General features: G+C 39.2%; 1 protein-coding gene across 6 annotated transcripts in view; it reads left to right on the forward strand.

Annotated features, from left to right (window-relative positions):
• MYRIP (myosin VIIA and Rab interacting protein) overlaps positions 1-25,261 on the forward strand; it is a 202,347-nt gene that overhangs the window by 1,493 nt on the left and 175,593 nt on the right. For 4 of the 6 annotated variants that reach the window (XM_090142402.1, XM_090142405.1, XM_090142404.1 and 1 more), the window contains exon 2: positions 10,956-11,106. In XM_090142402.1, coding sequence (XP_089998528.1) covers positions 10,997-11,106 — 110 coding nt within the window. In that variant the 5' untranslated portion in view covers positions 10,956-10,996. Of the gene's footprint in view, positions 1-10,955; positions 11,107-14,470; positions 14,546-25,261 lie in introns of those variants that run through there. The other 2 variants (XM_090142407.1, XM_090142406.1) reach the window with 2 other exon arrangements.

The raw sequence follows: 25,261 nt of genomic DNA on the forward strand, positions 1-25,261 counted from the left end.
ACTTCTGTTTATTTGCCTAAGTTTGTTTCCCGTTTCCACCCTAACATGATGTGTGGAGCTGAATGCACTGACAGAGAATTGCTAAACCAGGTTTTGGGATTGTATAGGGTGTATCCACATGCACGAACGTGGTAGGGGTTCATCTTTTTCACTCTGTAATTGCAGCAAACAGATCACTTGGAGAACTTGTATGTAAAGGAAAAAATCCTCAAATTATGCATGGGTGATGCTGAAGAAAGGCTGTATGTCCCAAATGTGCTATTGTTCATTAATAGTACAACTGCTTGAAAATGGGACTCCTTTGTGTTGCTGCCAACATTGATATGACCTATTGTCAGACCAGAAGCTGCTGTTTGGCAGTGTAAACTATCCTGACTTGCCCTCCGAGAGCTGAATAAGTTGAAAGGAAGTAGTCAAACAGATCCATGAGAGCTGTAGGGACTTTTTTTTTTCCTTTTCTTTAGGGAAAACCATTATTTGAATGGCCTAAGTCAACCTTCTGTGGAATGTTTTATTTGCTTTTTAGGTCCAGGTAGGTTAATTACTAGGTGGATATATAGAGATAATAAATTCATCTGGCTTATTGTGAACCACTGACAGACAGAAAATAAGCTACCTCCAACCCCAAGTTTGTTATATTTAGAGATTTGGAGCAGCATACATTCAGATGAAGCTCCTCCTTATGGTAGAGAAGAGGTAAGTGCTATATTTCAGCATGAAAGAAAGCATATTGTACTATTGTTCAAATTGTCAAAGAAACTTGGCCCATGTACAGTATAAGCTGGAAATTTTGTAGAAGGGCAAAGTAAGATTTCAAGCCACAGCTAGGTCTCAATTTGCCTTCATGTGTGATACCCACTCTATTAAGATCCATCCTTTATGTGGTAAATGATTAGTGATAACAACCTGTTTGCAATTTAAACTTCAATAGAAATTTGTGCTACCAACTTTAAAAAAAAAAAAAAAAAAAAAAAATGCTTATTGAAAAATGCTGCATTTCCAGAAAATAAATGAATGAACATAATAGTGGAAAACAGCAATGAATCACTGAACAATGCTGGCATGGTGTGAGTAGAATATAAGGATTGCAAAGGTTGGACTGGTCAGAAGCTATTGTCATTGTTATTGCAAGCACAGGTTTTTAGATCTTACAGATACTGTTCTAGGAACAGGAACACATCAATGCATATTGGCCCAGAAATTTAAGTTTCAACAGCAAAACAATTCAAGGTTTTGTTTTTTTTTCTTCTATTTTTAAAGAATGTTATGCTAACAAAAGCCTTCATCTTGTGGGATTTTACTGTCTTGCTACTCCCCGAGAAGATTAAAGTAGAAACCTCCTTCTACTTCCAATTACTTTCTTTCATGACCATCAACAGGTAAATAAAAACTCACACTAGTATTTGCTATTCAAATTACTGCAGTTACATCTATCTGCTGGTTGTTTTAAGATAAAGCACTACAATAGGGAATTAATTTTGGGTTGTCTGGGGTAAAGTACGCCTTCAAATAACATTATCACTTGCTAAAGTGGAGGAACAAAGCACTGCGGAGATCAGTCTTCTGGGTGAGATGTTTTAGATGGCATTGTCTCAAGTTGACTCATGGTGATCAATTAAGTGGCCTTCCTGAGTTCTGCTGATGCTGGCTTGCCCTACCTGCTGAAATCCCAAGCTACTGGGCAGCTGTTCCAGGAATCTTCACTTTCTAGACTCTTCCCTGCAATGTGTGTTGCTTACTGATGGAGAAGAATAAGCAGACAACTGATTTCATGTAGCCATAATTTTCTGGATCAAGTCTGTCTAGAGGGTGCTGAGGTAGTTTAATATAGAAAATTGATTTTAGTATCTTGTGATTGCGATCTGTCGCGTCTTGTTCGAAGGCTGTTGAAGTCTGTGGCATTCCCACTGGTTTGAGTGAGTTTTGAAGCCAGGAAATAGCCTGAAATCATTGTGTGCTTTTCTTTTTTGATAACAGAACAGTTACTTACCCAACACCTTTCACCCCCCTCCATGCAGAATAGTGTGTGGATCTGCCATTGTAAACCAACTCTCAGTTCTTGGAGGAAGTTTGTATGTAATCTGTTTTCCTTTTAGAAAAGAAAGCAAGCAAAACATGTTAACAATTTGAGGAGTGAATTTTCTGTTCTGCTTTCGCAAACAAATGCCTTATTTCTTCTGAAACTAATACCAGAAGGGCTTCTTTGCTTATTGGGTGTTACCTCTAACACAGAAGGTCGTTTTAGCATGATTTTTTCAGTCCCTTTTTGGCTGTATGTTGTGTCACAGTGCAGTCTGTATAGCAAAGTGCTGATTCTTACCATTATCACTAATTGCTGTGGCGTGGAGATTTAGCATATGGTTCAAGTGCTCTTGGCTGAGGTATAGCTAATACTGGCCTGGGATACCTCATGTTGTACAGTGTATGCATTATTCTAATTATTGGTAATCTTGCAAGAGGTTATTTCATTTTTTCCCTTAAGAGAACAGATCCCTTCACACCTCACTTCTCATCCCCCACACTGCTTGGTGTACCTTTTGTGGTACACCAAATCTTAGAAACAGTTGCAAGAGCTTTGGGGAAGATTCTCAAGGGTATACCCTGGCGATGTTGGTTTCTACCATCTATTTTGGATTCAATCTGAAAGGCAGCATGGAAGTTTATATGTTGTTCTATGCAAACATAGAAGTCACTGAGTCCCAAATAAGAAGAAACCAATTCAGCTCTAAGGGAAGATTGACCTGATTGTTCTCCCCTTTTTGTTCTGATTTTTAATAATGAGGCTTCAGACTCTTGCTCCATGTTAGTAGTTAGTATTGCAGATTGAAGAGGACAGTCAATGGATGAAGTGCTGTAAACTTGATCATGAGTGGAACCCAAGTGGTCTGCAACTCCTCCATGGAAGTGCACCCACTGTGCACCTGTGGTAGGTGAAAAATACCTAAGATTCTGCTTTCAATTGGAAAGTTGGCCTCAGTGTTGTATTGAGGTCCATAGGACCTATGAAGGATATTCAACACCTAAAAATTAGGGAAAGGTACTGTATCAAACAGGAAACTGAAATCGCCTTTCTATCTAAAAAGCTGATGTTGTTGATCATGGAGGTCCGTCAAAGGAGCATGCTCTTTCATTGTACTGCTAATGCTCACAACTTTGAGAGTGGGCCCTGGTAAAGGGAATTGCATTTAAAAAAAGAAAAAAAGAAGTTAATTGGTTACACAGTTGTCCTAACTGTTTCCTGAAGATGGTGGCTTAACAATCAAGTTGACTAAGTGATAGTTACTGTGAGACCCAAAAAGAATGAGGAACAAAGATATCTGGGTGACTCTCTAAGTGTTTAAGAAGATGAACTGCCCTGGTTCCCTTATCTAAAGGAGCAGGGAGGATGCTGCGGTTTGGAGCCAAATATAAGTGAGCCAGAAGTCACGACATGACAGTGAAGTCAGACTCCAGAAAATGCCTAACTGGGTTTTATGCTTGAATGCAAATGTTTTTGTTTGTATAAACTTGTGAAGTTCAGGCTTATGTTTATTGTTGGGATCTCAGGTTGGCTCCATGTTGTGCTATGCTGATATTGAAGAGTAGTCGAGCTCATGTCCAAAGCCAGTGCCTCTTCTTACCTACAACTGGCAGATAACCCAAGCCCTCAGTTCAAATTTCAGAGGCTTTTTACAGGTTTGTCTGTATTTTGCTCGTTTTGTATCTCTTAAGAAATGCTTATCTGAAAAATTCCAACACAACCTGCTTCTGAAACCCTTTTTCCATTCATGATATGTGAGTTATGTATCAACCAACTGCAGCTCATCACCAAGTCTCAGTGAGTTGGGATGTGGCTTTACAGATGTCACTTTTTGTTCTGCTGTATCCCTTATGATTCTTGTTTGCTCTAGCATAAATCAGGGCTAGGAACAGTTCACAGGTGTCAGGTTGAATGCAGAAGGCACAGTCTTATGACGCATTTGTGCTTTTTTTATGCTGTTCATTTACTTGCTAATCTGTAAAATGCAGTAATTTGCAGTGGGTTTTCCTGTTAGTGGTTTGAATTAGCAGTGATTCACTGTATTAAATTTGTTTTCACATCTGGTGCTACTAGACAAGACAGTCTTAATGTGGCAACTACTCTTGAAAGCATTTTTTTTTACCTCTAAAAGTCCAAGTTTCTGATTCTGTGTTCTGCTCCCACAGAAATGGTGTCACAATCAGATATAAGTTCTTGCATCAAATCGAGGGGTATTCGGATGGGTGATAGTTAATAAAAAGGGTGTAGGGTGTCAGTTAATGCACCATATGGTGTGGAGGCAAAATCCTTTTTATTGTGTAGAGTGTTTTAAGCGTGCCTGTGGTATGTTTATATACTGGTTGGTGTAGATTTTTTGATAGCAGCCAAACAATACATTTAACTGTTTACTTTTGTAGCTTGTATTGCTTGATCACAGTATGGCTTTCAAGTTATGATGAGAAGCTTAAGAAATTTTCATAAGCATTTTGCCTCTTTAGTGAAATGCAAAATTAAGTTCCTATGTAGTGGTGAAACGTGGTGCTTCCAGACTGCTTGAGGTTTTCCAAAAACTTTTTTCTTCTTGTGTCCGTGTTTCCTTCTGGAAGTTGAAGATACGAATTACTTGGATGAGGGGTCTTATCGCTGCTTTATACAATAGTGATGCTTTGGTATCTTGGCTTTGGGAGAATTATCACAATGGATCTAAGTTTTCTTGGCTAGTTTGTTGAATTTTATCCATGGTATGCTCCTATGTATCTACTCTTTCAAATAGTGATTACTGTGGCACTGGAGGAGGACACTTCTTGTCACATGATGCTCAGCAGCTTGCATGGTGTTGGACCTTATCAGCCATCCTTCATGCCTTACAGAAAAATGGGAGATCCTGACTTATTCTCTCACACGCTTTTCGTTATGTATGAATTTTTTATTTCTTTCTGCAGAGTTGGAAAGCAAGGTGGAAAATGCTTCTTTTTAACCTTGACAAAGCAGATAGATAGTCTGCCACTGGGCAGGAGAGAAATTCTTGAGCTTTTCTGGGCTCAGCTGAGCTCGAGCCTTTTTCTAAGTACTCCCGTCTTCTCTGTCTGCCTTTTACAATGAGATGTGAGCTGCCATGGATCTTTTGAAGGAACAGAGGAGGAGCTGCTATTTCTTTCATCTCAGTACAGGGCTGCTGATGTTTGGAGCTGGGGCTGACGTGTGTTGGGTGGAGGTTGAGGCCAGTGCAGCCCAGCTGGACAAATCATGGAATGACAGGTTGGAGGAGGGGATCTTAAAGATCATCCATTTCCAAGCTTCTGCTGTGGGCAGGGCTGCTGCCCACCAGATCAGGCTGCCCAGGGTCCCATTCAGCCTGGCCTCGAGTGCCTCCAGGGATGGGGTACCCACAGCTTCTCTGGGAAACCTGTTGCAGTGCCTTACCACCCTCTGAGTAAAGAGATTCTTCCTAACATCTAACCTAAATCTCTCCTCTTTTGGTTTAAAGCTGTTTCCCCTTATCACTGTGAGACCATGTAAAATGTCAGTTCCCCTCCTGCATGTAAGCTACTTTCAAGTGCTGGAAGGCCGCAGTGAGGTCTCTGTGTGCTGTTTTCCTGGGTTTTGGTGGCAGAAGAAGAAAGGGAAACTCTGCTGGCTGTTTGCTGCTCTCAGTTTGTTGCTTGCATGGCCCAGCTACATGTTTTGGTTTCTCTCTGACCTGTGATGATTCACTTGGGGCTCATTGACAACCCGTCACGGTAATGAGCTGCACTTTGTGCTTTGGATGGAAGGCACGTGGAGGAGAGGCCAATCATCCACGGTACGATCACATCTCAGCACATTACTGCTCTAGTTTTGTCTTTCTTGCCAAGCTGTCTTCCTCACTCTGGCAGAAGTAATCATCAGTCTCTCACAGTCAGAACGCTGTCAGACTGATTGTCTCCTTCATAATGCAGTTGCTGCTGACTAGAGAAAATAGAACATGGTTTGTCTAAATCCAACATAAACAGTAGGAGATGAGACTGAGGTAAAATGGGAGTATACAGGAATTAGGAAACCAATTATAATGAAACACATTAAAAGTTTATGTTGGGAGACCTGTCATCCTTAGTTCTCTGGTAAGTCCAGATTCTGGATCAGCCTTTCCTTTAGGAGTTTGCTGTTGACAGTGAAAAGATTGTTCTGGTCAGTGAGTTTGGCTTTTATAGCACGTTTTGAATTCCCACTAGGGCTTATGCTTGTGTATCAGCTATAGGCTGGTATATGAGTATAAAATGATCATAATTTCATGGGATCACAGAATGGTTGAGGTTGGAAGGGACCTCTGGAGGTCATCTGGTCCAATCCCCTGCTCAAATAGGGATTTGTGAAGGTGGGTTTCAGTTTGTTGTTTTTTAAATATGACATTCACTTTTATTTTGTCAAATATAAGTGACAGAATTGAAGTTTTCCAATGTAATCTTTGGCCTTTGTCCTGTAAAAACAACACTTGATGTGGAGCTCTTGGAGCGGGTCCAGAGGAGGGCCACTAAGATGATCAGAGGGCTGGAGCACCTCTCCTGTGACGAAAGGATGAGGGAACTGGGCTTGTTTCTCTTGGAGAAGAGAAGGCTCTAGGGAGACCTCATTGTAGCCTTCCAATACTCAAAGGGAGATTATAAACAGGAGGGGGAACGGCTGTTTGCGAGGGTGGATAGTGATAGGACAAGGGGGAATGGTTTTAAACTGAGACAGGGGAGGTTTAGGTTAGATATTAGGAGGAAGTTTTTCACCCAGGGGGTGATGAGGCACTGGAACAGGTTGCCCAAGGAGGCTGTGGATGCCCCATCCCTGGAGGCATTCAAGGCCAGGCTGGATGTGGCTCTGGGCAGCCTGGTCTGCTGGTTGGTGACCCTGCACATAGCAGGGGGTTGAAACTAGGTGATCATTGTGGTCCTTTTCAACCCAGGCCATTTTATGATTTAGTATTATTAGATCAAATTATTTTATAGTTTTTAACTGTTCAATATGTTGTGTTCTGCCTTTGTTCTGCTTCTTGCTTTTAGGTGAGAGATGCCATTCTTTTTGTAAAGAAAGTAAGATTTTTAGTGGAGCTTTTTTCTTTTAAAAAAGTACTGAAGCAACTTAAGTAGCTTAAACTACAATAAGATAGAGGGAGGAATAATATGAAATCAGTATTTATTTAATAAATAGGTTGACGTTCAGAGGCATACAGTGCTAACCTCTGACCTTGAAGTTGTACAGTTTCCTTCCTGAGAGTGTATTCCAGCACTCGCCTAGGAAAGTACACACAGTTAAAGTGATAAAAGAAAGGGGGAATGCTTATTCCAGAAGGGATTGAATAAATTTTGTTTTGAACCCACAGCTTCACCCCACCTCCAGCTCAACAAACGTAATGCTGCTCAGAAACCTGCAAGCTCTTCAGTTTTCTGACTTAAGATGACTGTGAGTCTGAGAGGAAGATCATTTTCTGCTTTGGTTATAGACTGGGAAATACATGCAGTAAATCTCAGTTAAAATTGGCTTGGGCTTAGTGAGTAACAAGCTCTTTCATGAGGTCTTATTCTATGTCTGATTGAAGATATGGTATACCAGATGTAAGTCCTCATGTCAGAGGCAGTTGGATTGTGATTAATTTTTCATTGGAAGAGGAGGTTTTGTATTTCCCATGAGTTTATTTTCCCTTTATTTTGGGAACCCACTTTATTTCCAGTGAAAAGTAGGTGCTGCTTATTGCAGCATGTAGACTTTACATTGAAATTCTTAAAAAAATAAAAATAAAAATAAAATCTGACCAATTGTACCTCATATTAGATTTCATGGTGTACTCGTTGTAGTGGAAATGACTTTGGACACTATTGTTCTTTAAATGATTTATTTTGGATGAGATCTGATTTGCTCAACTGTCTTGAGATGATTCCCTCTACGCTTGCGATTTACTTTTGTCAGCAAGTAAGGTGTGTGCCATCATATACTTCAGATATTACCTATTGTGTGGCATTTAAATTGAAAAAACAATGTGGCAATGTGATTATTTCTTTGGGACATTCACGAAACAACTTCTTTTTGAAGTATGCAGTACAGTGAAGGAGCTCTGCAGTGGAGGAAGGGCTTGCCTTTCGCCTTCTATGTGTTAAAAGGGCAAAATCTTCACTGACAGGGTTAGATAAAGAATTTCTTATGGTGCTAGAAGACTTCTGCAAAAGCTGCAGATAATGCCCAACTATAACTGCAAGACATTGAGCAGGATTATGTAGGTCATAACATAGGTTGCAAGGGTCTGCTGGCAGTAAGGCTCGTAAAGATGAGTTATTTGGTGGCACAACAAAAGATGTAATTATGGCAGTTTTTTTTTTTTCTTCTCAGCGTTCTACTTGGAAAATACTGGAAATGGTGAAGTAGCTGTGCAAGATGGAAAAGCTGTAGTGTTGAGTCTGGTGCTTCTAAAGCTGAGAACAAATGAAGGGAAGGTGTGAAACACTACAGCTGCAAGTAGCTGCGTTGAAAGAATACGACTCTTCCTCTACCCCATTTTATTAGTGCATAGGGGTAAAATTTCAAAGCCAAACAAGTACAGTGTTGTGGAATTGTGTGATACCACAATGGCAACTTGTGCCTAAGTGAAAAGACACGTAGAACATTCTTATCTGCAGTGACAAAGGTGTTGGTGGGGTCTCATCCTGCTGTGCGCTTGGTAGGCCCACAGCGCATCGGTCCTTCAGGCTGAACAGCCCTACTCTGGCCTTTCCTTGCTTGAAGGATTCTTCAACCCTTCAGCTCTGTAGCCCTGCCTATTAAGAGTTTGCCCAGTAAGTTCTTGCCTGGTTTCTACTGGTGGACCAGGAGTGGATACAGCACTTTAAATGCAGCCTTCCTAGTGAGGATTTCTTCGCTGCAGCATCAAGCTCCGATAGATATTTGTTGTACAATACTCAGTGTGACCATTTGCATAACATACTTTGCAGTGGAGCTCTGTGTCAAGCATAGGATCTGTTTAAAGTGGTACTTAGAGGAAAAAAATGAAGAAGTTTGGGTTTTTCCTCCCATCCTCATGTAATGCTAATCTTCTGCTGAGGCTGCAAGTCCAAGCAGCTTAGGTTTCCTGTGAGTGACTGGGAAATGTACTGCTCATCCTCTATTCTTCTGTTGATGCTCTTCTCTGCTATAAAATGCAGAAATGTTGATGGCAGTTCTTGAAAAGCATTTCATTTTGTGTATTGTTTTTGGTTTTTTTTGTGTGTTTTTTTTTTAAAAACTGTTAAATTCAATAATTCTTTTTTTACAATATGGAAATTTTAATTAGATTTAGACCAGGCTGTAAGCACTATTAAGATTAGTGTATTATTCAAACAATACCTATTCATGTATTATAAGCCTAAGCTTTCCTGTTACAATGTGTTAATTTGTTGAGAAAAAGTTTTCTAATGAATTATATTATTCACTGATGTCTCTGAGAGCTTAAATTTCGCATTCAGTTTGATATTTAGTAAAGAAGGATTAGGAATGAAGGCAAGCTGCCTTGTGTAAGTTATTTCAGCTAAGGCTGGAAGTTATTTTAGGCTGGTAAAATATTTTGGTGTCTATTTTTTTTTTCCCCCACACTACTCCTCTGGAGAATTTGCTGTTGTATATTTCTGGATGTTAGTCTGGATCTACTGAAAAAAGACATTTAAGCACTGTTTATAAATATTTATATACTCCTCTGATACTCCCAGATCAGAGGTGATTTAGCAAAGTGAAGAAAAATGATTTCCTGAGGGAAAACAAAACTGAACCCAAGTTCCTTGGAGGTTAGTAGGATATTGGAATACAGACAGTGAGTTCCCTATGTTTTTATTTTCATGGCTTTGTTTACATATGGTATTTTGTGACTCTAAAAGTAAATAGACATGAAATGAATTCTTTGCCAGCTCTCAAGAGGTAGGGGGCTGCCCACCTAACCTAGGATTTAAGGTAAATATCTAAATATCCCCCTTCTAATGTATGCTCACAGTCAGCAGCTGAATTGAAGGGATGTACAGAAAGCACACAGTCTGTGTATATTGCTATACTGTCTGGAACTCTTGATGCCAAGTAGTATTTATCTCTTTGATACAGTACAAGAACTTCTGTTTGTCCTTACTTATTGTATACGTTGTGAGGAGGTCATAAAAGGCTTGCCAAAATGATGTACTCTTTCTGAAACTGTAACTTAATGTGAAGAGGGGCGCCTTTATGATTGCCCAAATAACTCTATAAATCAAACTGTAGAACTTAATACTGAGTTTACTAACATTAGACACAATTAATGAGGTCATGAGGAAACAACTCAGAACAAAGTGATTATTAATGAAGTAAAGGTACTGTGTTCCTTTAGCTCAGACTTCATAGTGCCTTCAGTTTGCATGTAAACTTGGCTACTATTTTTGCTCTGTTGCCTTTCACAGGAAGGGGAAGTAATGACGTTGTGGTGGTAGTGCCTTCTAAATCTTCTAGTTATTCTGGGAAATGCATTTGAAATGTATATGCTCACTTTTTTGAGGACATCTTAAAATAATTCCTAATCCTTAATTGCTAGTAGAAACCATTTGTGGTTATTATTAAAAAATAAAAAAACAAAAAAAAATTCATAGTTCATGCATAGTCTCAGAAGTTGCATTTTGCAAACCACCAGCATAAAATCTTAAGAAATTCCTAAACCTCACTTCAGTTTAGTAATTTTAGTGCATTTCTTGTGGAGGACAACGTTGCAGTCTTCCCTCAACATTTAATACCACAAATACTTACCTTTTGCATTTCTTCTTAAAACTGAAGGCAATTGCTTTCAATGCATGTAACTTCAAAAATTCTGCAGTGAATCATTTTCTTATCCAATATTTATGATAGCAGTTTTCTCTTTGTTGAAGAGATGTGATTTCAGCTTGTGGTGAAAAATAACAGTTCTTTCAATTTATTTTACATATTTATTTATTTTTTTTACTGTTTCTAATTTCAGGTATTCCTTCATAGCTGTTCGTATCCAGGACAGAGTGTACAATGGGCAGAAAACTGGATCTTTCTGGCTTGACTGATGAAGAAGCAGAGCATGTGCTTCAGGTGGTTCAGCGAGATTTCAGCCTTCGTAAGAAAGAAGAAGAAAGGTTGAGGTAAGATTAAAAACACTGTTGAAAACATTGGTATTTTTGGATCAGTACAAGCTGGTTTTGGGGAAGCTGAAAAACAAAGATGCTTTGGCTTGTTGTCTGAATATACTTTGAGTAACTGGGCTGATATCAGAGGTCCGCAGTTTGACCTGTAGTAGTTAAGGATGTAACTTCTGTGGGGGGAAAAACAAAAAGCTTGGTTGTGCTCTATCTAACAGCTGTTTGACTGCCAGAAATAACAGAGTTAAGCTACTACACCAATATTTACCTGGGAAGTTGCTGAACCAATCAATGAGCAATAGCTCGTAGCAGTCTACATACTATTAAATTTCAACCAAGTTGGAAGATGCTCACTGCCTCATAAAGCTCATCCCCTTTGTTCTGAGTGAGCATGGCACAACTTTGTCCTCAAGGATGTCTGATGTGGGGGAACCAGGGACCCCCCAGACAAAGCTCACACAGCCCCAATCAACACACTCCATGCATTACTCCTCCTGACTACTTGCAACTCCTGTTTGCAAAGAAAGGAAGAGTAGAGATGACCATGTCTGTACAGTGTTGTGGTGTTCTGTGTGTTAATAATCATTCCTTCACAGGGGCAGTAAACATCCTAGCTTCTTCACATAGGTCCAGTTATTGCGTAGTAATTTGTTGATGTGTTTATCTGTCCAGGCCTAATCCACAGGAATAGTCTCTTAATCTCTGTATGTTTAAGTAGTGGTTGCCTTGAATGTGACCATCAGCTTCTGTTCATGTTAAGAAAATGATTTGTTTTCTATAGTTAAAGTTTATAGTTCTCTGTCCTTCATTCAGATACACTGTCTACATGCTGATATCTGAAGATGAAGCAGCTCTACCTATCTCTTTCCCCAGAATAAGCAGTGGCACGCTATCCACTGTATTGAGAAGCTTTGTGTTCAGGTTACTGACAAAAGAATGATTGCAAGCAGAAACAACCGAGAATAAAGCAAATGAGACTAGTTGCAAGGTAGCTTTCTCAGCCCAGGGGCTCCTGTCTGTGACAAGGAGAACTAGTGGCAGAGGCATGAATTAATAAATGCACTACTTTTTTTGTAACTTCAGTAATATTTCTTTGAATTCTTATTTTTTTAATAAACCTCCTTTAAACACTTTTTTTTCCCCACCCAGGATAGTCTGAAGACCCTATTTATAGTTAGCAAATACACATTCCCTTACACCACTACTATCACAGATATGTTTCTTTATCATTTGGCACCAAGCTGAAGCCAGCAGAGCAGAAATGCACCTAGTTTCATGTTTAGGTGCAGTGGGGAGCTGAGCAGAGTCCCTTCTTTGTCACATATTTTTTGTTAATATTTTCTGAAACTATTTGGAACATCAGGAACAAGAAAGAAGGCTCGCAGCATAGGCCTCGTTCATTTTTTGCATGCAATGCAGGTTCTTGCTTGGATTGTTCTTCTGCAGGGGAAAAAAAAAAAATAGGTGGGGATGGTACACAGTTTTTTGTTTTTTTTTTTTTTGACATGGGTTGTACTGATTGTTTTTGGTTACCCTTCATGACAAAGCCAGGAGGGGTTATAGACAGAGCTTAAGAAGGGTGAATAGAGGGGCTTTTTCTGGCTCATTTGTGTGGCTGGATTTATTCTACCAGATAAGCACACCACGGTTAGCAAGTTCTGGGCATCTTGCCTGTTCTGTACAACTAGATCTTATAGCAAGAGGAGGAGGAAGGGGAAGATGATGTAGGGTGTACACAGAAAACTGATCAGAAAGATTTTACTCTTCTAGCCTGAGATGAAAACTTCAGTAAAACGCTTCAAGAACTGAAGTTTGTCTTAGCTCCTGATGAACGTTCTTAGGGTAGTAAAGTGGCAACTGTTTCAGAGCTAATATACCAGTGTTTTCTACAATATTGCAATTAGTTGCATGTTTTAGTTTCACACAATTCTCTAAACAAAATGACATAATGAATGTGTGGAGAAAAGTTCCATGTTTTTGTCTGGATAGTTCCATAGATCTGTTTCAAATCAAATATGTGACCTTAAACAATAGGTAGCAGTTTAACTGCTGGCAAAATTGGACCTGATGTATCTTTTGAGATGGGTTGTAACACTTCCAGCCACCAGTTCAAGGATGTGTTTGGGGGGAGTCAAAGGCCCTTACTATTTTTTTTTTTTTTTAATATTTTAGAGTAGAAGTTGTGTGCATACTGTTCTCTTCCCAGTAGTATGGTTTTGTCATCTTTTACATGGGTGCTATGTAAACACTGAAGTGAAATGTAACACATCTAAGAAGCCATACTGATCATCTGCTTTTTTTTTTTTTTTTTTTTTTTTTGCTGCAAAGCTGTGTTGAGTCTCTCTGCAGTGAGGAATTTTAGCAGCAGTTCTCAAATTTATATCTTTTTTCCCACTTAGTGCTGGTGTTATCAGACAGGCTCTTGTATGTTTTGTGAAAAATCAGTGGGTAAAAAATGGTAAGATAACAAATAAGATAACTGCATATAAATAGCTAGTGATTAGTGTGGTTGGTTTGTCATGCTTTGCTGCTTCCTATCAGTGCAGTTTCCTTTTTTTTTTTTTTCTATGGCTCTGTCTGATATCAGATTAATAATATTTACTGTTCTTTCTTGCTTGTTCACCCATAATCTTTCTATTTTGATTGTGTTGGTTCTGTTCTTTGGCAGTAGCGTTATATTTTTATTTGTTCCAGTGTTGGTATAATCATTCAGAGCCATTTAGGCTAAAATTACAGCACTGACTTCTAAATAGGCAGTCTTGCTTTTCTGTGAACCAACTGACGCAGGCAAACAAGGAAGGTCTGGCATAAATAGGAAGATGATTAGTTTGAGTTGCTTGGCAAGTACTTGCAGCATTGGGCTGTGATGGTACAGCCTTATGTACTTCACCTCTATTATACAAGCTACACGAGCTGTCTGTTGACTGTTGGGATATTAGTTACTGGAGATTCCTTTTAGGGTAAACCTACTGGAGATACTGCTGGTTTGTTTTCTCATGGACAATCTGTTTTTAGTCTTTAATTTCAGACTTCACATTCCTGCAATGTGTCAGCCAAAGGGAAGATTGGACTGTCTTGAGGTTTGAATTTTTCATGTTTGGTTCTTTATAATTTCTGTGTTATATCTGCACTTTGCTTTTTTTAATAGAGACAGCAGAGAAGAGCTTACAAGGGTCTTAATGCTGAGTGTTTATTTGTGAGATAGGCCTCTGCACAAATAGGTGTGTAAAACAGATTGTCATCTTTCATTTGTTGCCATTTACTGCCAGTGTATTCAGTCTTCCAGATCATGGAAGTGTGTCATAGTCTTCTCCCCTGTCACAAAACACATTCCTCCTTTGTTTTTTTTTTTTTTTTTTTTTTACAGGTTGTGTTATATTTGTTATAAATGTGCTAGTCCAGTTGTTGCAGATTAGGACTGCTGTGAAGCAAATAAGATTAGGTAAGTTTTAAATATGAAGTAAGATGATGGGTGTTCCCAACCTGCTTATAAAAACAACAGTCCATGCAGACAGATCAGCTGCACTAATACTGAATTTAATAATCAAGACAAGTATGAAATGAGAAAAGGCAGAGGGGTGGGAAAGGGACAGGCATAGGAGAGGTCCAGTGAGGCAGGAACCTCTGGGTGCTGAGCAAGGGCTTTTCTGTCAGTAGCTCCTTTGCTTTTAGAAGGCTGTGGCCTAAACCGCATAAGTTGTCTTATAACCACTGGCCATCACAGTACTGAATGCTGAGTAAGTCAGTTGTGTGCTGGTAGTTTTGTGGTAAGCCTTGGAAACTTGCAAGGGACGGGTTTGAAAAGCATTTCTGTGGTGGTGAGGACGTGGTTTTGTCTTATTTAAACCATTGCTGTTAATCACCTGGGAAAATGGATTTACGAGGAAAAATTACTGACCTCCTGGTACCACGTGGGCATGTCATCACAAGGTGTTATTCACTTAATATACTTGCATGGAGTGACTGGAAAAGCATTAGGAAGTGTTGCGAGTTGTCTGTTATCAGTATCAGGCTGAGAACATCTGCATGGTTTGCCTGATACGGTGTACATTTTAGCTAGCTGGTGAAGATTAGCTTTGCTGTCTTCACTTTTGCAGTTGCATTTTCAGCTGTGGTAAAGATGAACTTCACTGATTCACAATCAAATCACCAGCATTGGTTGGCTTGCTTGCTTTTTTGTAGAAAATATTAATGCATGTGCTCACCAGAGGGCCTCCTACATTCTGATTGTTGCTATTTTCTCACATCCAGAAGTTTGGTGAGGAATTAAAATAGAGCCTTGTGTAGAACAAGATTAAGCATTTTAAATTAAGAGTTGTTTTTTGCCTGTATTCATCCTTCTGTTCCTTTCACATTGCTGCTGCTTTGGGCACAAATTAGACTTGTGAAGAGGCTTCCTAAGAAACAAATTCTCATACCTGGCCATATTGAGAAACCAGTTGGGATTCTATTTCTTGTGAGACTGCAGTAGGCTTAGGTGTATGCACAGTATGTGTCATGGGTCTTGTAGTAGATAAAATATAAAACTCTTTGTAACCTCTGTTAATAGAAGTGTTGTCTGTATGAGTCATATCAAACTGGCAAGACACCAAGCAGACATTTGGGTAGCTATCTGTTGATTCTGCTTATCAGTTCTTCTTCTTCCCTTCCTGTGGCAGATGTCTTAAATACCTGAATAAAACAAAATAAAGCTATCCTTCTTCCCACTTCTCCTCCAGTTCAAACAGAGCCGTTTTAAAGCACTTTTCCTGGTGAGGGAAATTGATTTCCTCCACAGGCTCCAGAGTTCCAGTGGGTGAAATTCTGATCAGTACCTCGTTCAAAGCATTTTCCTAAGATCAGTCTGCCCGCCCTTTCCTCCTGAACAGCCTGGGGAGAGCACAAGGAGGGTTCTGTCCATTGCTTTGATATCTTTTAGCAGGTAGGCACAGTTCTGGTTCCTGTGCCTACTCATTAACCCCTCGAGGGATCTGGAGAATGAGGCTGTGATATACCACTTTCTGCTCATTGGCACTGTGAACAAGGCCACGCACAGCACTAAGAAAAATGGTTAGCACTTATTTATGAGCTGTCCTGACACTTACTTTCTCTTCCCCATGGTTTAAACAAGAAAAAAGCTTGCAGTGACTTACTCCTCTGAGGGAGGATGTCCTTCGGTATTCCCATGTTAACACAGCTGCATACTTCTCCAGTGCAGTACTGTGCTGAGATGTCATAAGCTTAGTACTCATCTGTCTAAATTTGTTTTTGAGTTCTATAAATGATTGATTCATCAGACCTGTAGCTGCAACTTAATGTTATTTTGCTACTGCTTTTGTTTTTAAGACAACGTTAAATGGGACGGTACCACTTTAAGGGTTTGTTAACAAAGCTGTCTTGCTCTTAATCTTGTTTCTACATTATCACCAATTTTACTGTGTATTGCTTCAAGGTGAAAAGAAATCTATTTCTTAACTAGCATAGAATGTCAGTGTTGGGCTGTCAAATATTTTGTCTATTACTGGTTACTCTGTGTTGTTATTTTGTAGCCTCTCTAAACAGTGATGCTTCATATTTTAACAGAAATCCTTCAACAGTATTTTTGGTTCAGGTTAAGTTACCTAGGAAAAAAATAGCCAGTGACCTGGATGAATTCTGAATAAAAGCCAAGTAGCTAATGCTTGCCTTGGCTCCAAAATCAGTAAGGATGCACTTTAAAATGCATTTAGAAACTGTTGCTTGTCATTAATTTCCAGAAACATTGATCTGAGTGTGCTGTTTGTCAAATAAGTGCTGTGCTTGAAGTTATGCAAAGAAGTAGGTCTCAGCAGTGGTGCAGCGCAGCTCTTCGTGTGCAGCGCTGCGGTGTTTGGTTTGGAGTCTGCGTCTGTTCTTTCTGAGCTTTGCCCCAAACTCTCTGTGCCAACACTCCGTGGTCCTGTGCAGAAGTGGCTTCTGTGTGATTAGAATGCAGCCTTAACTGAGAGAGAACGCTGGTGAACCAAGTGTCAATTAATACAAGACGCTACGTTTATGAAGAAGTGCGAAAAGGAAAAAATTCCAGCGAGTCTTAGAAAAATTTGTATGGTCTGTGCTGAACTGGAATGGTCTGTGGGCTTGCATTTAATAAAGAAGGCATCATGAGGTTGCTGAGACGTAAAATTATTGCGTGCTTTTTGTGGTAATTTGGTCTTCATCACAGGTTATGACTAGTCAAATTAACGACCGTAGTTTCACTAAAAGGAGTGTGCAAGTCTAGTGATAATGAATACCTATAATGTAAAATCAATATTTAATCTCAGATGTCTTCTGTATGTGGAGTCTAAGCTGTTAAACGTGACTTGTTGCAGTAATATCTCACCTGAGTAGCCCTGCAGCAGGAGGCAGAGACGCTCTGGAGTGTGGATTTCTGTCTGTACAGGAATCACAGTGAAAATAGTTGCTGAAAATGCTATTTCTTTTGTGTGCTTTGCATGGGAAGTGCTTCAGCTTTTTTTTTTTTTTTCTGAAGAAGAAAGTAGATACTAATCTTATTATATATGTTACTCAATATTAATTTATCGGAAATCTCTTTATTAGTGTTATTCATGTACTTATTAAGTTTGGAACTGACCTCTAAGATCATCTAGTCCAACTGTCCACCTACCATCAGCGTTGCCCATGAAAGCATGTTCCTCAGTGCCACATCCACGTGTTTCTGGATGACTTCCTGCTGTGACTCCACCACCTTCCTTGGCAGCCTGTGCCAGTGCCTGACCACTCTTTTGGAGAAATTGTTTTTCCTAATATCCAACCTGAGTACTTGTTCGTGGGAAGAAGGTACATATGTCCATGAGTTGATACAGGGAATCTCCTGAGGAAAAGGAATTCACAGGCCTTTAGGATGGTCCATGTCAGTCTGAATGCCATCAATTTCTGGAACCTGTTTTGGACGTGAGAATGAGTGTTACAGACCTCATGAGTTTGGTCTTTCCCATTGCCTGCTGAATTCAGAGCTGTTGGAAATTGTGAACTACTTTCTTTCTAGAAATGTCACAGCGTTTGCCTAGAGGCAAGTTCAATTTTTGGTATTTATGAGCATGTTCATTCTGTGAGTTCAGAGGACTGCCAGATAACCTTGAGAAGATAAAAAACTTAACCAGTGTAAGGGGTATGTTGGAGAGAGCTCAGCATTCTTCTTTCTAAACAAAATTGCTGAATATTTTCAGCTAAATGATAATGGGATTTACATGTGTGGGAGAACTACAAAGATGTCAAAACACTTTGTTAACACTTTCAAAATATTGTTTCAGAAATGTCTTTGAACATGCTTTCTAACTGTGGGTACACTTGTTGGTTGCACATATGGAATAAGATGGGTTGACTTTTCTTACCTTCTTGAAAATAATTTTAGAAAGTGATATAAACTAACACGTGTATCTTTTGCGTTTGTAATATTTGAAACGTGCTAACATCAGTTGCTGCCTCAACAGACAACGGTATAACAATTAATTTTCCACATATCACTGTCATAATGGGTACTACCTCAGTGTATGCTTCTGCCTTACTTATCATGATTGTGGGGTAACTGTAATTTACCCTTGAGGGGTAAGGGAAGGAGCTTCATGTTTAGTTCAGAGTAATGGTATGAATGTGGGCAGTTATTACAAGTGATCCTTCTCATTGTACTTGAACACGAGGTAACCTTGTTGAGTTACTGGTGCCCACATTTGAAGCTGGTGTGTATTTGACTCTGTGTCTGAGGTTAGAGAAAGTCTTTGAGCTTTACCGCAGGTAAGACTGTAGCAGCCTGTTCCTTTATTTTTGATTGGAGCGAATTCTTGTTGGTCAGTATATTTGCTTATTCTTCTCTTGCCTTATTGCTTTAATTCTTTTATTCTGATGTTAGTTATGACTTGTATGTAGGTTGCTCCAAAAGTAATGCCTCCTGTTTACTTCCATGGAAACTGCAACAGGTACAGAGAGCACAATGGCACTATTTGATAGGGCAAGTTCTGAGCTAAAGACTGTTTCTTCAACATAGTCACCACTATTTGCTATGTGTGTTCACTAGCAATGAATAGGAGGCCACGCTTGTAAAAATGTCCATGGCTGTCTGGAAAATAGCTTGTCTTTCCAGTCACTGTTGGCACTGCTGAAACACAGCACTTGCTGGTACTCACACCCACTGTTTGGTCTCCTTAAACATTCAGCAAGTGTTGATGGATGTCAGTGGGTGCCATTTTTCCTGCATGGAGAAATTCAATTCCACGTCTTTGTTTCATCTGCACTTTTATGCCAGACACTATTCTGTCAGACTGCTCCTCTGCTGCCATCTGTCACATGACAATGACATGTAATGGAATATTGATGGAAGGTTCCAGTCTCTACTGCCATACCTCCAACATTATGAGCCATCGTAATAAAATAGGAGGCATTACTTTTGGAGCAGCCTTCATGTAAAGTTTTCCTGAATGCAGAAGAATGTAAACATACTTTCTTTTTCATTCTATGGTACTTATTAAACTTTACAATTATTTTATGTTCTACTCTTGACTCCTATCTAAATTTCGTGAAGAAAAATATATAAATCTCTGTAAAGCTGGTTTACAACAGGATTAGTATCTTCAGAAGTCATGCTAGAGTGGAACTGTCTTTGGAAGTGGTGCTGCTTCAGTTGATGGAAAGATATTAGCTGCAATGATATCTTTTGAAAACTGTATTTGAATGGATTTTAGACGAATAGAAAAATAACCTGTTTGACAGATACATAACATCTCCTTTTAGATAGAAGGCTGTAATCTGAGTAATGCTGTCACTGATAAAGACATCTATTCCATAATATATCATTTGTAAATACTGTCAATTGATTTGACTGCTCTGATATTACAGGTACGAGCGGTTAGTCTGAGTGGAACATAGGTTTGCATTTCAGTTATACCTAATCATCTAGATGAAGAAAAACTTACTTTCTCATTAATTAAAAGTAGCATGAACTTGTCATGTTGTATTCATTGAGTCTCTTGTGAGCTGTTCTGTGATGCTGACATAAATCTATTTGGCCAATGAGCAGCTTTCTTCAATCATAGGTGATGAGTCAGTGTGAAATTGAGAGCAGATTTAGGTTTGAAAAGAAACTCTTAAGCAGTTCTGCATGTCAGTCCAGGACTGGTGGACTGTCTGTGCCTCATCAGGGACAATACAGTATCCTGACCATTGTTTTTCTTTCCATCACTTGGACATTCATTTCTTTTGCCTTTTAAAATGCCACTTCTGGTGTTCTGTGCAACTCTACTGAATCAGCACAACCATGCTGGTTTCAAAGTGCCAGAGTGCCATCTTCAGAGAATTGCAGGACAGCCTTGGGAGTAAGAGATTGATCGCAAGTGAAGCATGTCTATCCTTGTGTTACATGAACGTGGGCCCGGCTCTCAAGTGGCCCAATTTCAGGGAGACTGGACAACTTGATTGAATTACCATTTGTGTGTTTAGAACAGATTAAAAGGCCATCTTTTGGGTGGCAGGCCTGTCAGCCAGCTGCAACAGAGATTTTCTTGGCTTAGAGTAAGTTAGTTGTCCATTGAATTGCTGGAAAATGTCCTTTTAATGTTCTTAGTGGATCTGAGAAGGCACAGTCTTTAAATTCATATTTGCCAAACTCTTAATTTAGTTGCAGACTGTTATTTTTATCCTGTTGCATTCTGAATAAAAACGAAGACAGAAGACATGTTAGCGCAGGAGAGAATAATTGTTCTTTCAAATCAAACAAAATACTATTCTAGTCCTTAGCACAGTCCATGAGGCTCTGAAAGCCTTCATCTGGACAGCAGTTCTCTCAGATTTCATTTGTCTTTAATCAACTGGGGAAGCAGTTCAGGCTCTGGGGCAAAGCCTTTCTGCCCTTGGGTAATGTAAAAAGATGCAGAAGCTCCTTTAATCAACTTAGAACTCAGTTTCACTTCTCAGGAGAAATATTCTTCACAGGAGGGCTGTGTTTTGACCCACCTGTCCCTGGTTAAGCTATTGGCATTGGCACTTCATGACCATGCGAGTGGTCTGAAAATTCTCCCCAATCCCAGGTGTGCTGTAGGTTTGGTATAAATAAGGTGCATCTCAGAGGCAGCAGTGACTTCTGCTGGGAATAGCAACTGGAGCTACTGGGGCTCAGCTGTTATGCTGCCTTTCCAGAGACCTATTTGGTAGGGAATTCCTCAGCACTGCCTCTGAATCAATTGGCAGAGGAAGCAATGTTGCAGCTCGGGAGTGTGGCTGATATCATCACTTTGAGCAGAAATGATGATCCTAAATACCTTGCAGGAATTGGTGTTGTAGCATGTTACTCCTCACACTGCAGTAATTAATGCTAATCTTAGTAAATCAGCAAAATGTTGTAGTGTGTGTGAAGTCAGGTGTTTTGGAAGCAACTGTGATGCTTCTTTTGATTCAGTGGGAAAAGAGTCTTGTAATCCCAGTATTTGCTGATTGCTGCAGAAGAGTAACTTCAGAGGTTTTACAGAACATGGCAGGTACATCTTTGATGTGTTTGCATTTAACTTGCTCAGTGTGGTGGGATTTTCCTTTGATTTGTTTGCCTCAGCATTTTACAACACTTTGTAATAGTGACTGGGGTTATCTGAGACAAGGGAGATTAGGAAAGGAGGGAAGGAAGAGGAGGAAGAAAAAAATATCACAGAAACCACTATTATCCAGTGAAATCAGAAGCTGATTTTTTTTTTTTCTTGCTTATGTTCTCATGGCTTGATTGCTCCTAGTATGATTTATGAATCTAGCTCAGTTGGCTTTGCATGGATAAAACACCTCTTTAGTATTTGGAGTTTTTGGTCACTCAAGCAAATGCTTTCATTGCAGCTAAGAGTAGATAATGTAGAGGATTACAAGTCAGGATGTGCTTTGTCTTTCTGAATAGTAAAAACCAAATAACGGGCACTGTGACTGCCAGGATACATTGGTGTTTAAGTCTTTGCATTTTGGGAATCTGGGCATATCTCGCACTAAACATGGGAGATGCTGAATGTATAGTGAACCAGACTTTAACAGCTTGCCTTAGAGATGCTAATTGAAATGAACCCTTGTGAAGTGATTAGCAACTAGGTGACAAAAATTATAAGCACTATATCGTTGTGTGCCACCAGTCTTGAGAAAACAGATCCTTCACAGTTAATTTGTGACTAGAAAATATGTCATGTATTAACAGAAGTTAGTTTTTAACGTTGCCATTTTCTGAGTAAAACATCAAATACCTTGTGTTAAACCCAGTTATGATTATGACTTGTTTTTTGGATTTAGGAATGCTGAAGGAAGTTTGAAGACATAGTAACTTCCCAGGTCTCTCTATTTCAATTCGAGTAATTTATGTAGGGGACAGATTAATTCTGGTCCTCTATTACTGGTGAAGTTTCTTGTCTTCCCTGAAAACATGTGAAATTTAATAAAGGGATGATTAAATAACACCTCTGATTCCTTTATATCCCTTATACAATTATAGTTGTAATATAGTTCAAAAACTATATTGTAATCTTGAATGCTATTTAAGAACCCACAGTATTTGCACTGTGCCTTCTAATGAGCTGTACTGACTTGAGAGGTAACTGGTAGACATGGAGGACACCTTTTTCTGTGTTAATAATAAACCCTTTGGCTGCATAATAGACATTATTGGTTCATTTCCACCATTACTTCCATTTAAGATATTCTCTGCAGCGGAGAGAATAACCTAAATTAGAAAGCTGAGTTAAAAATAAGCCTGAAACAGAGAATCGTACTCGGATGATTTGTCTGTAATCCTTTGTTGCGTGTAGTTGTGTAGGTAGCTTTCAAAATCAAAGTATATGTGGTATATGTCACTTTGTGCTTTGGAAGATTTGTTTTTAAGGAACTTGTTTCTCTAGAGAAGATTTTGGAGGAGTTTTTTTCATCTGATTCAAGTGCTGAACAAATCTACCTCCTGATACATACATGAATATGCATGCTGTAAGAGTCGTCTGTCTTTTTCAACTCCTTTCATTTTCAAGTATTTTGTTGCTTTGCAAAGTTTTAAAGTACGTCAGGTGTTCATTTTCCTACCTGGTGTGTAAGCTATTATTTATTGATGAATTTAGATTTGATCATACCTAATATCTTTCCTTGAAATCGTATTTAAGGTTCACTTTAATTTGTAATGAAATACTTAAAAGATTGCACGTTATTGCAGTTCTGGAGTTTGAGACAATAAATAATCTATTTCTGTGGCCAGAATAAACCACATTGTAGTTCATTACAGAACATTTGGTTATGTCATTACTGTTTCCATTGCTGATCTCAGGAAGGGCAATGTAAGCATTATTTTTAAACAAAGCTCGTACTTAGCACTGATGGTAGGTTAATAAAAAGCAGATTGGTTTCATGGTAAGAACACTATGGCAGGTTACCAATTTACTCACATGCTTTTGTGAAATCTAGTGGAATTACCCCAAAAATTTCCTGGAAGGAGAGCCTAGCACAGTGCCACTCTGCAAAGATACTTGTATGGTGAGCAGCCATCATGAAAAGCAGAAATGATTGATGTTTCTTGAAAACCAGAACCCAGTTGCCATTGGCACACAGAACAGGGGCTGTAGGAATTTACTTCTTAGGCAGGGAAGCAATCTGATGCATGAAACTTGTCGCTGTACCTCTGGTATCCTGCTGCTTTTTTGGCTTATGGGGCATGTAGTGGGAGGAGAAAATGTGTATTTACCTCACTGATGTGAGTCATTGTGTCTGCATAGATAATATGAGGCGGAATCTTGAAGTTCCTGTGTGAGGGGCTAAGATACAATCCCAAATTCCTGAGTGTCCTAGTCTGGGGAAGAGAGGAAGGTGGCTTAACAGCCTGTGAGTGAGAATTAGCAAGGTGCAGCAAGTATGATTATTTCTAGCTAAAGGGGACCCTTTAGTGTTCTCCTGCTTCAAAAAGTGTAAATGTAAAAATGTTTATGTAAAGTTACTGTTTCTTGGTGTTCTCTTACCAAATGTGTTCTTGTCCCCTTAATGCCAACTCTACAAACTTGACCATTTCTGCAGAAGTTGAGTGGAGGTCTTCTAATTTCATGCTGTTCTGCTCTCTTAAAGTCCCTGCAGCCTTGGAGAGATGTATTGAAGTATTGCCTGCACAGCCTTTTCATTGCTAGTAGGGTTGCATGATTGTAATTAGATTTTTTTTTTTCAAGATATTGCACAAGAAGTAATAAAACCATCTGTGTTTCAATCTAGCAGTGTTGTGTCTTCAGGGCTTCTGAGGGATAACAAGTTATATACTGATTTTCTTCAAACAAGTGAGACTAGGAGAGAGTCTGCAGCTTAAAATAAATGAAACAGCGGAGACTTGTTTCAGTTCAGGTTAGCATTTTTGAAGCCACCATCCCACAAACACATCTGTAATGCCAGAACTTTCACATTTTAGGCATACTGAACCTTTTATTTGAGCCCTTTGTTACAGCTGACTTTATTTTCATTTTCCCTGAGTAAAATGCAAATCAAATACAGTTTTCTGTGTCTGGTAGATAAAATGAAACCAACCATGTCTAAGTGTTTAGCGTTAATTAGCGACTTGCATCTTTAGTAGTTGGAGAAATTTGGGATTACACTGGATTATCACTTGCTCATCTACTTTCAATTGTCAATTGAAAGTTAATAATAATGGATTGAAAGCATGTGGTGGGCAGTACTCAGTTTTTTCCCCCATTTTAGCCTGGTTTACAGTACTGCTGATGCAGAATCTGTCATTAGCTTCTGTTGTGAAGTTGTTCAAGTGAAGTAAGCTTGGAAGGATTTTGCCTGCTGATGTTCATCTTTGTACTAGTAGCAAACAAATGAACAAAGAAGACAGACCCATCTGACGTTACAGATTGTACTGTAAATACTTTGGCTTTGTTTCCTACTTATGAACTCATCCTGTGAGTTTGGTAAGCGAATATATAAAACGTGGCTTCTGCTTTTTGTGTTTCTGAACACTGACTTTTGACTGTGATTGGTAAAATTATGTCCAGAATAAAGTTTCTATACAATTTGCAATGCTTTCGTAATGAAAATCACAACTAGTGACTTGTTTAAGTTGAGAGCGTCTCTGTTAACTGTAGGAATTTCTCATTTCATCATATAGGTTTATCTTATGATTAAATATAGGCTATAAAAATCAATTTTTTGAAAGATACAGCAAGAG

The sequence above is a fragment of the Phasianus colchicus genome, chromosome 6 (genome assembly GCF_987193195.1).
Source record: "Phasianus colchicus chromosome 6, bPhaCol1.hap1.1, whole genome shotgun sequence".
In the NCBI taxonomy this organism is placed as follows: domain Eukaryota; kingdom Metazoa; phylum Chordata; class Aves; order Galliformes; family Phasianidae; genus Phasianus; species Phasianus colchicus.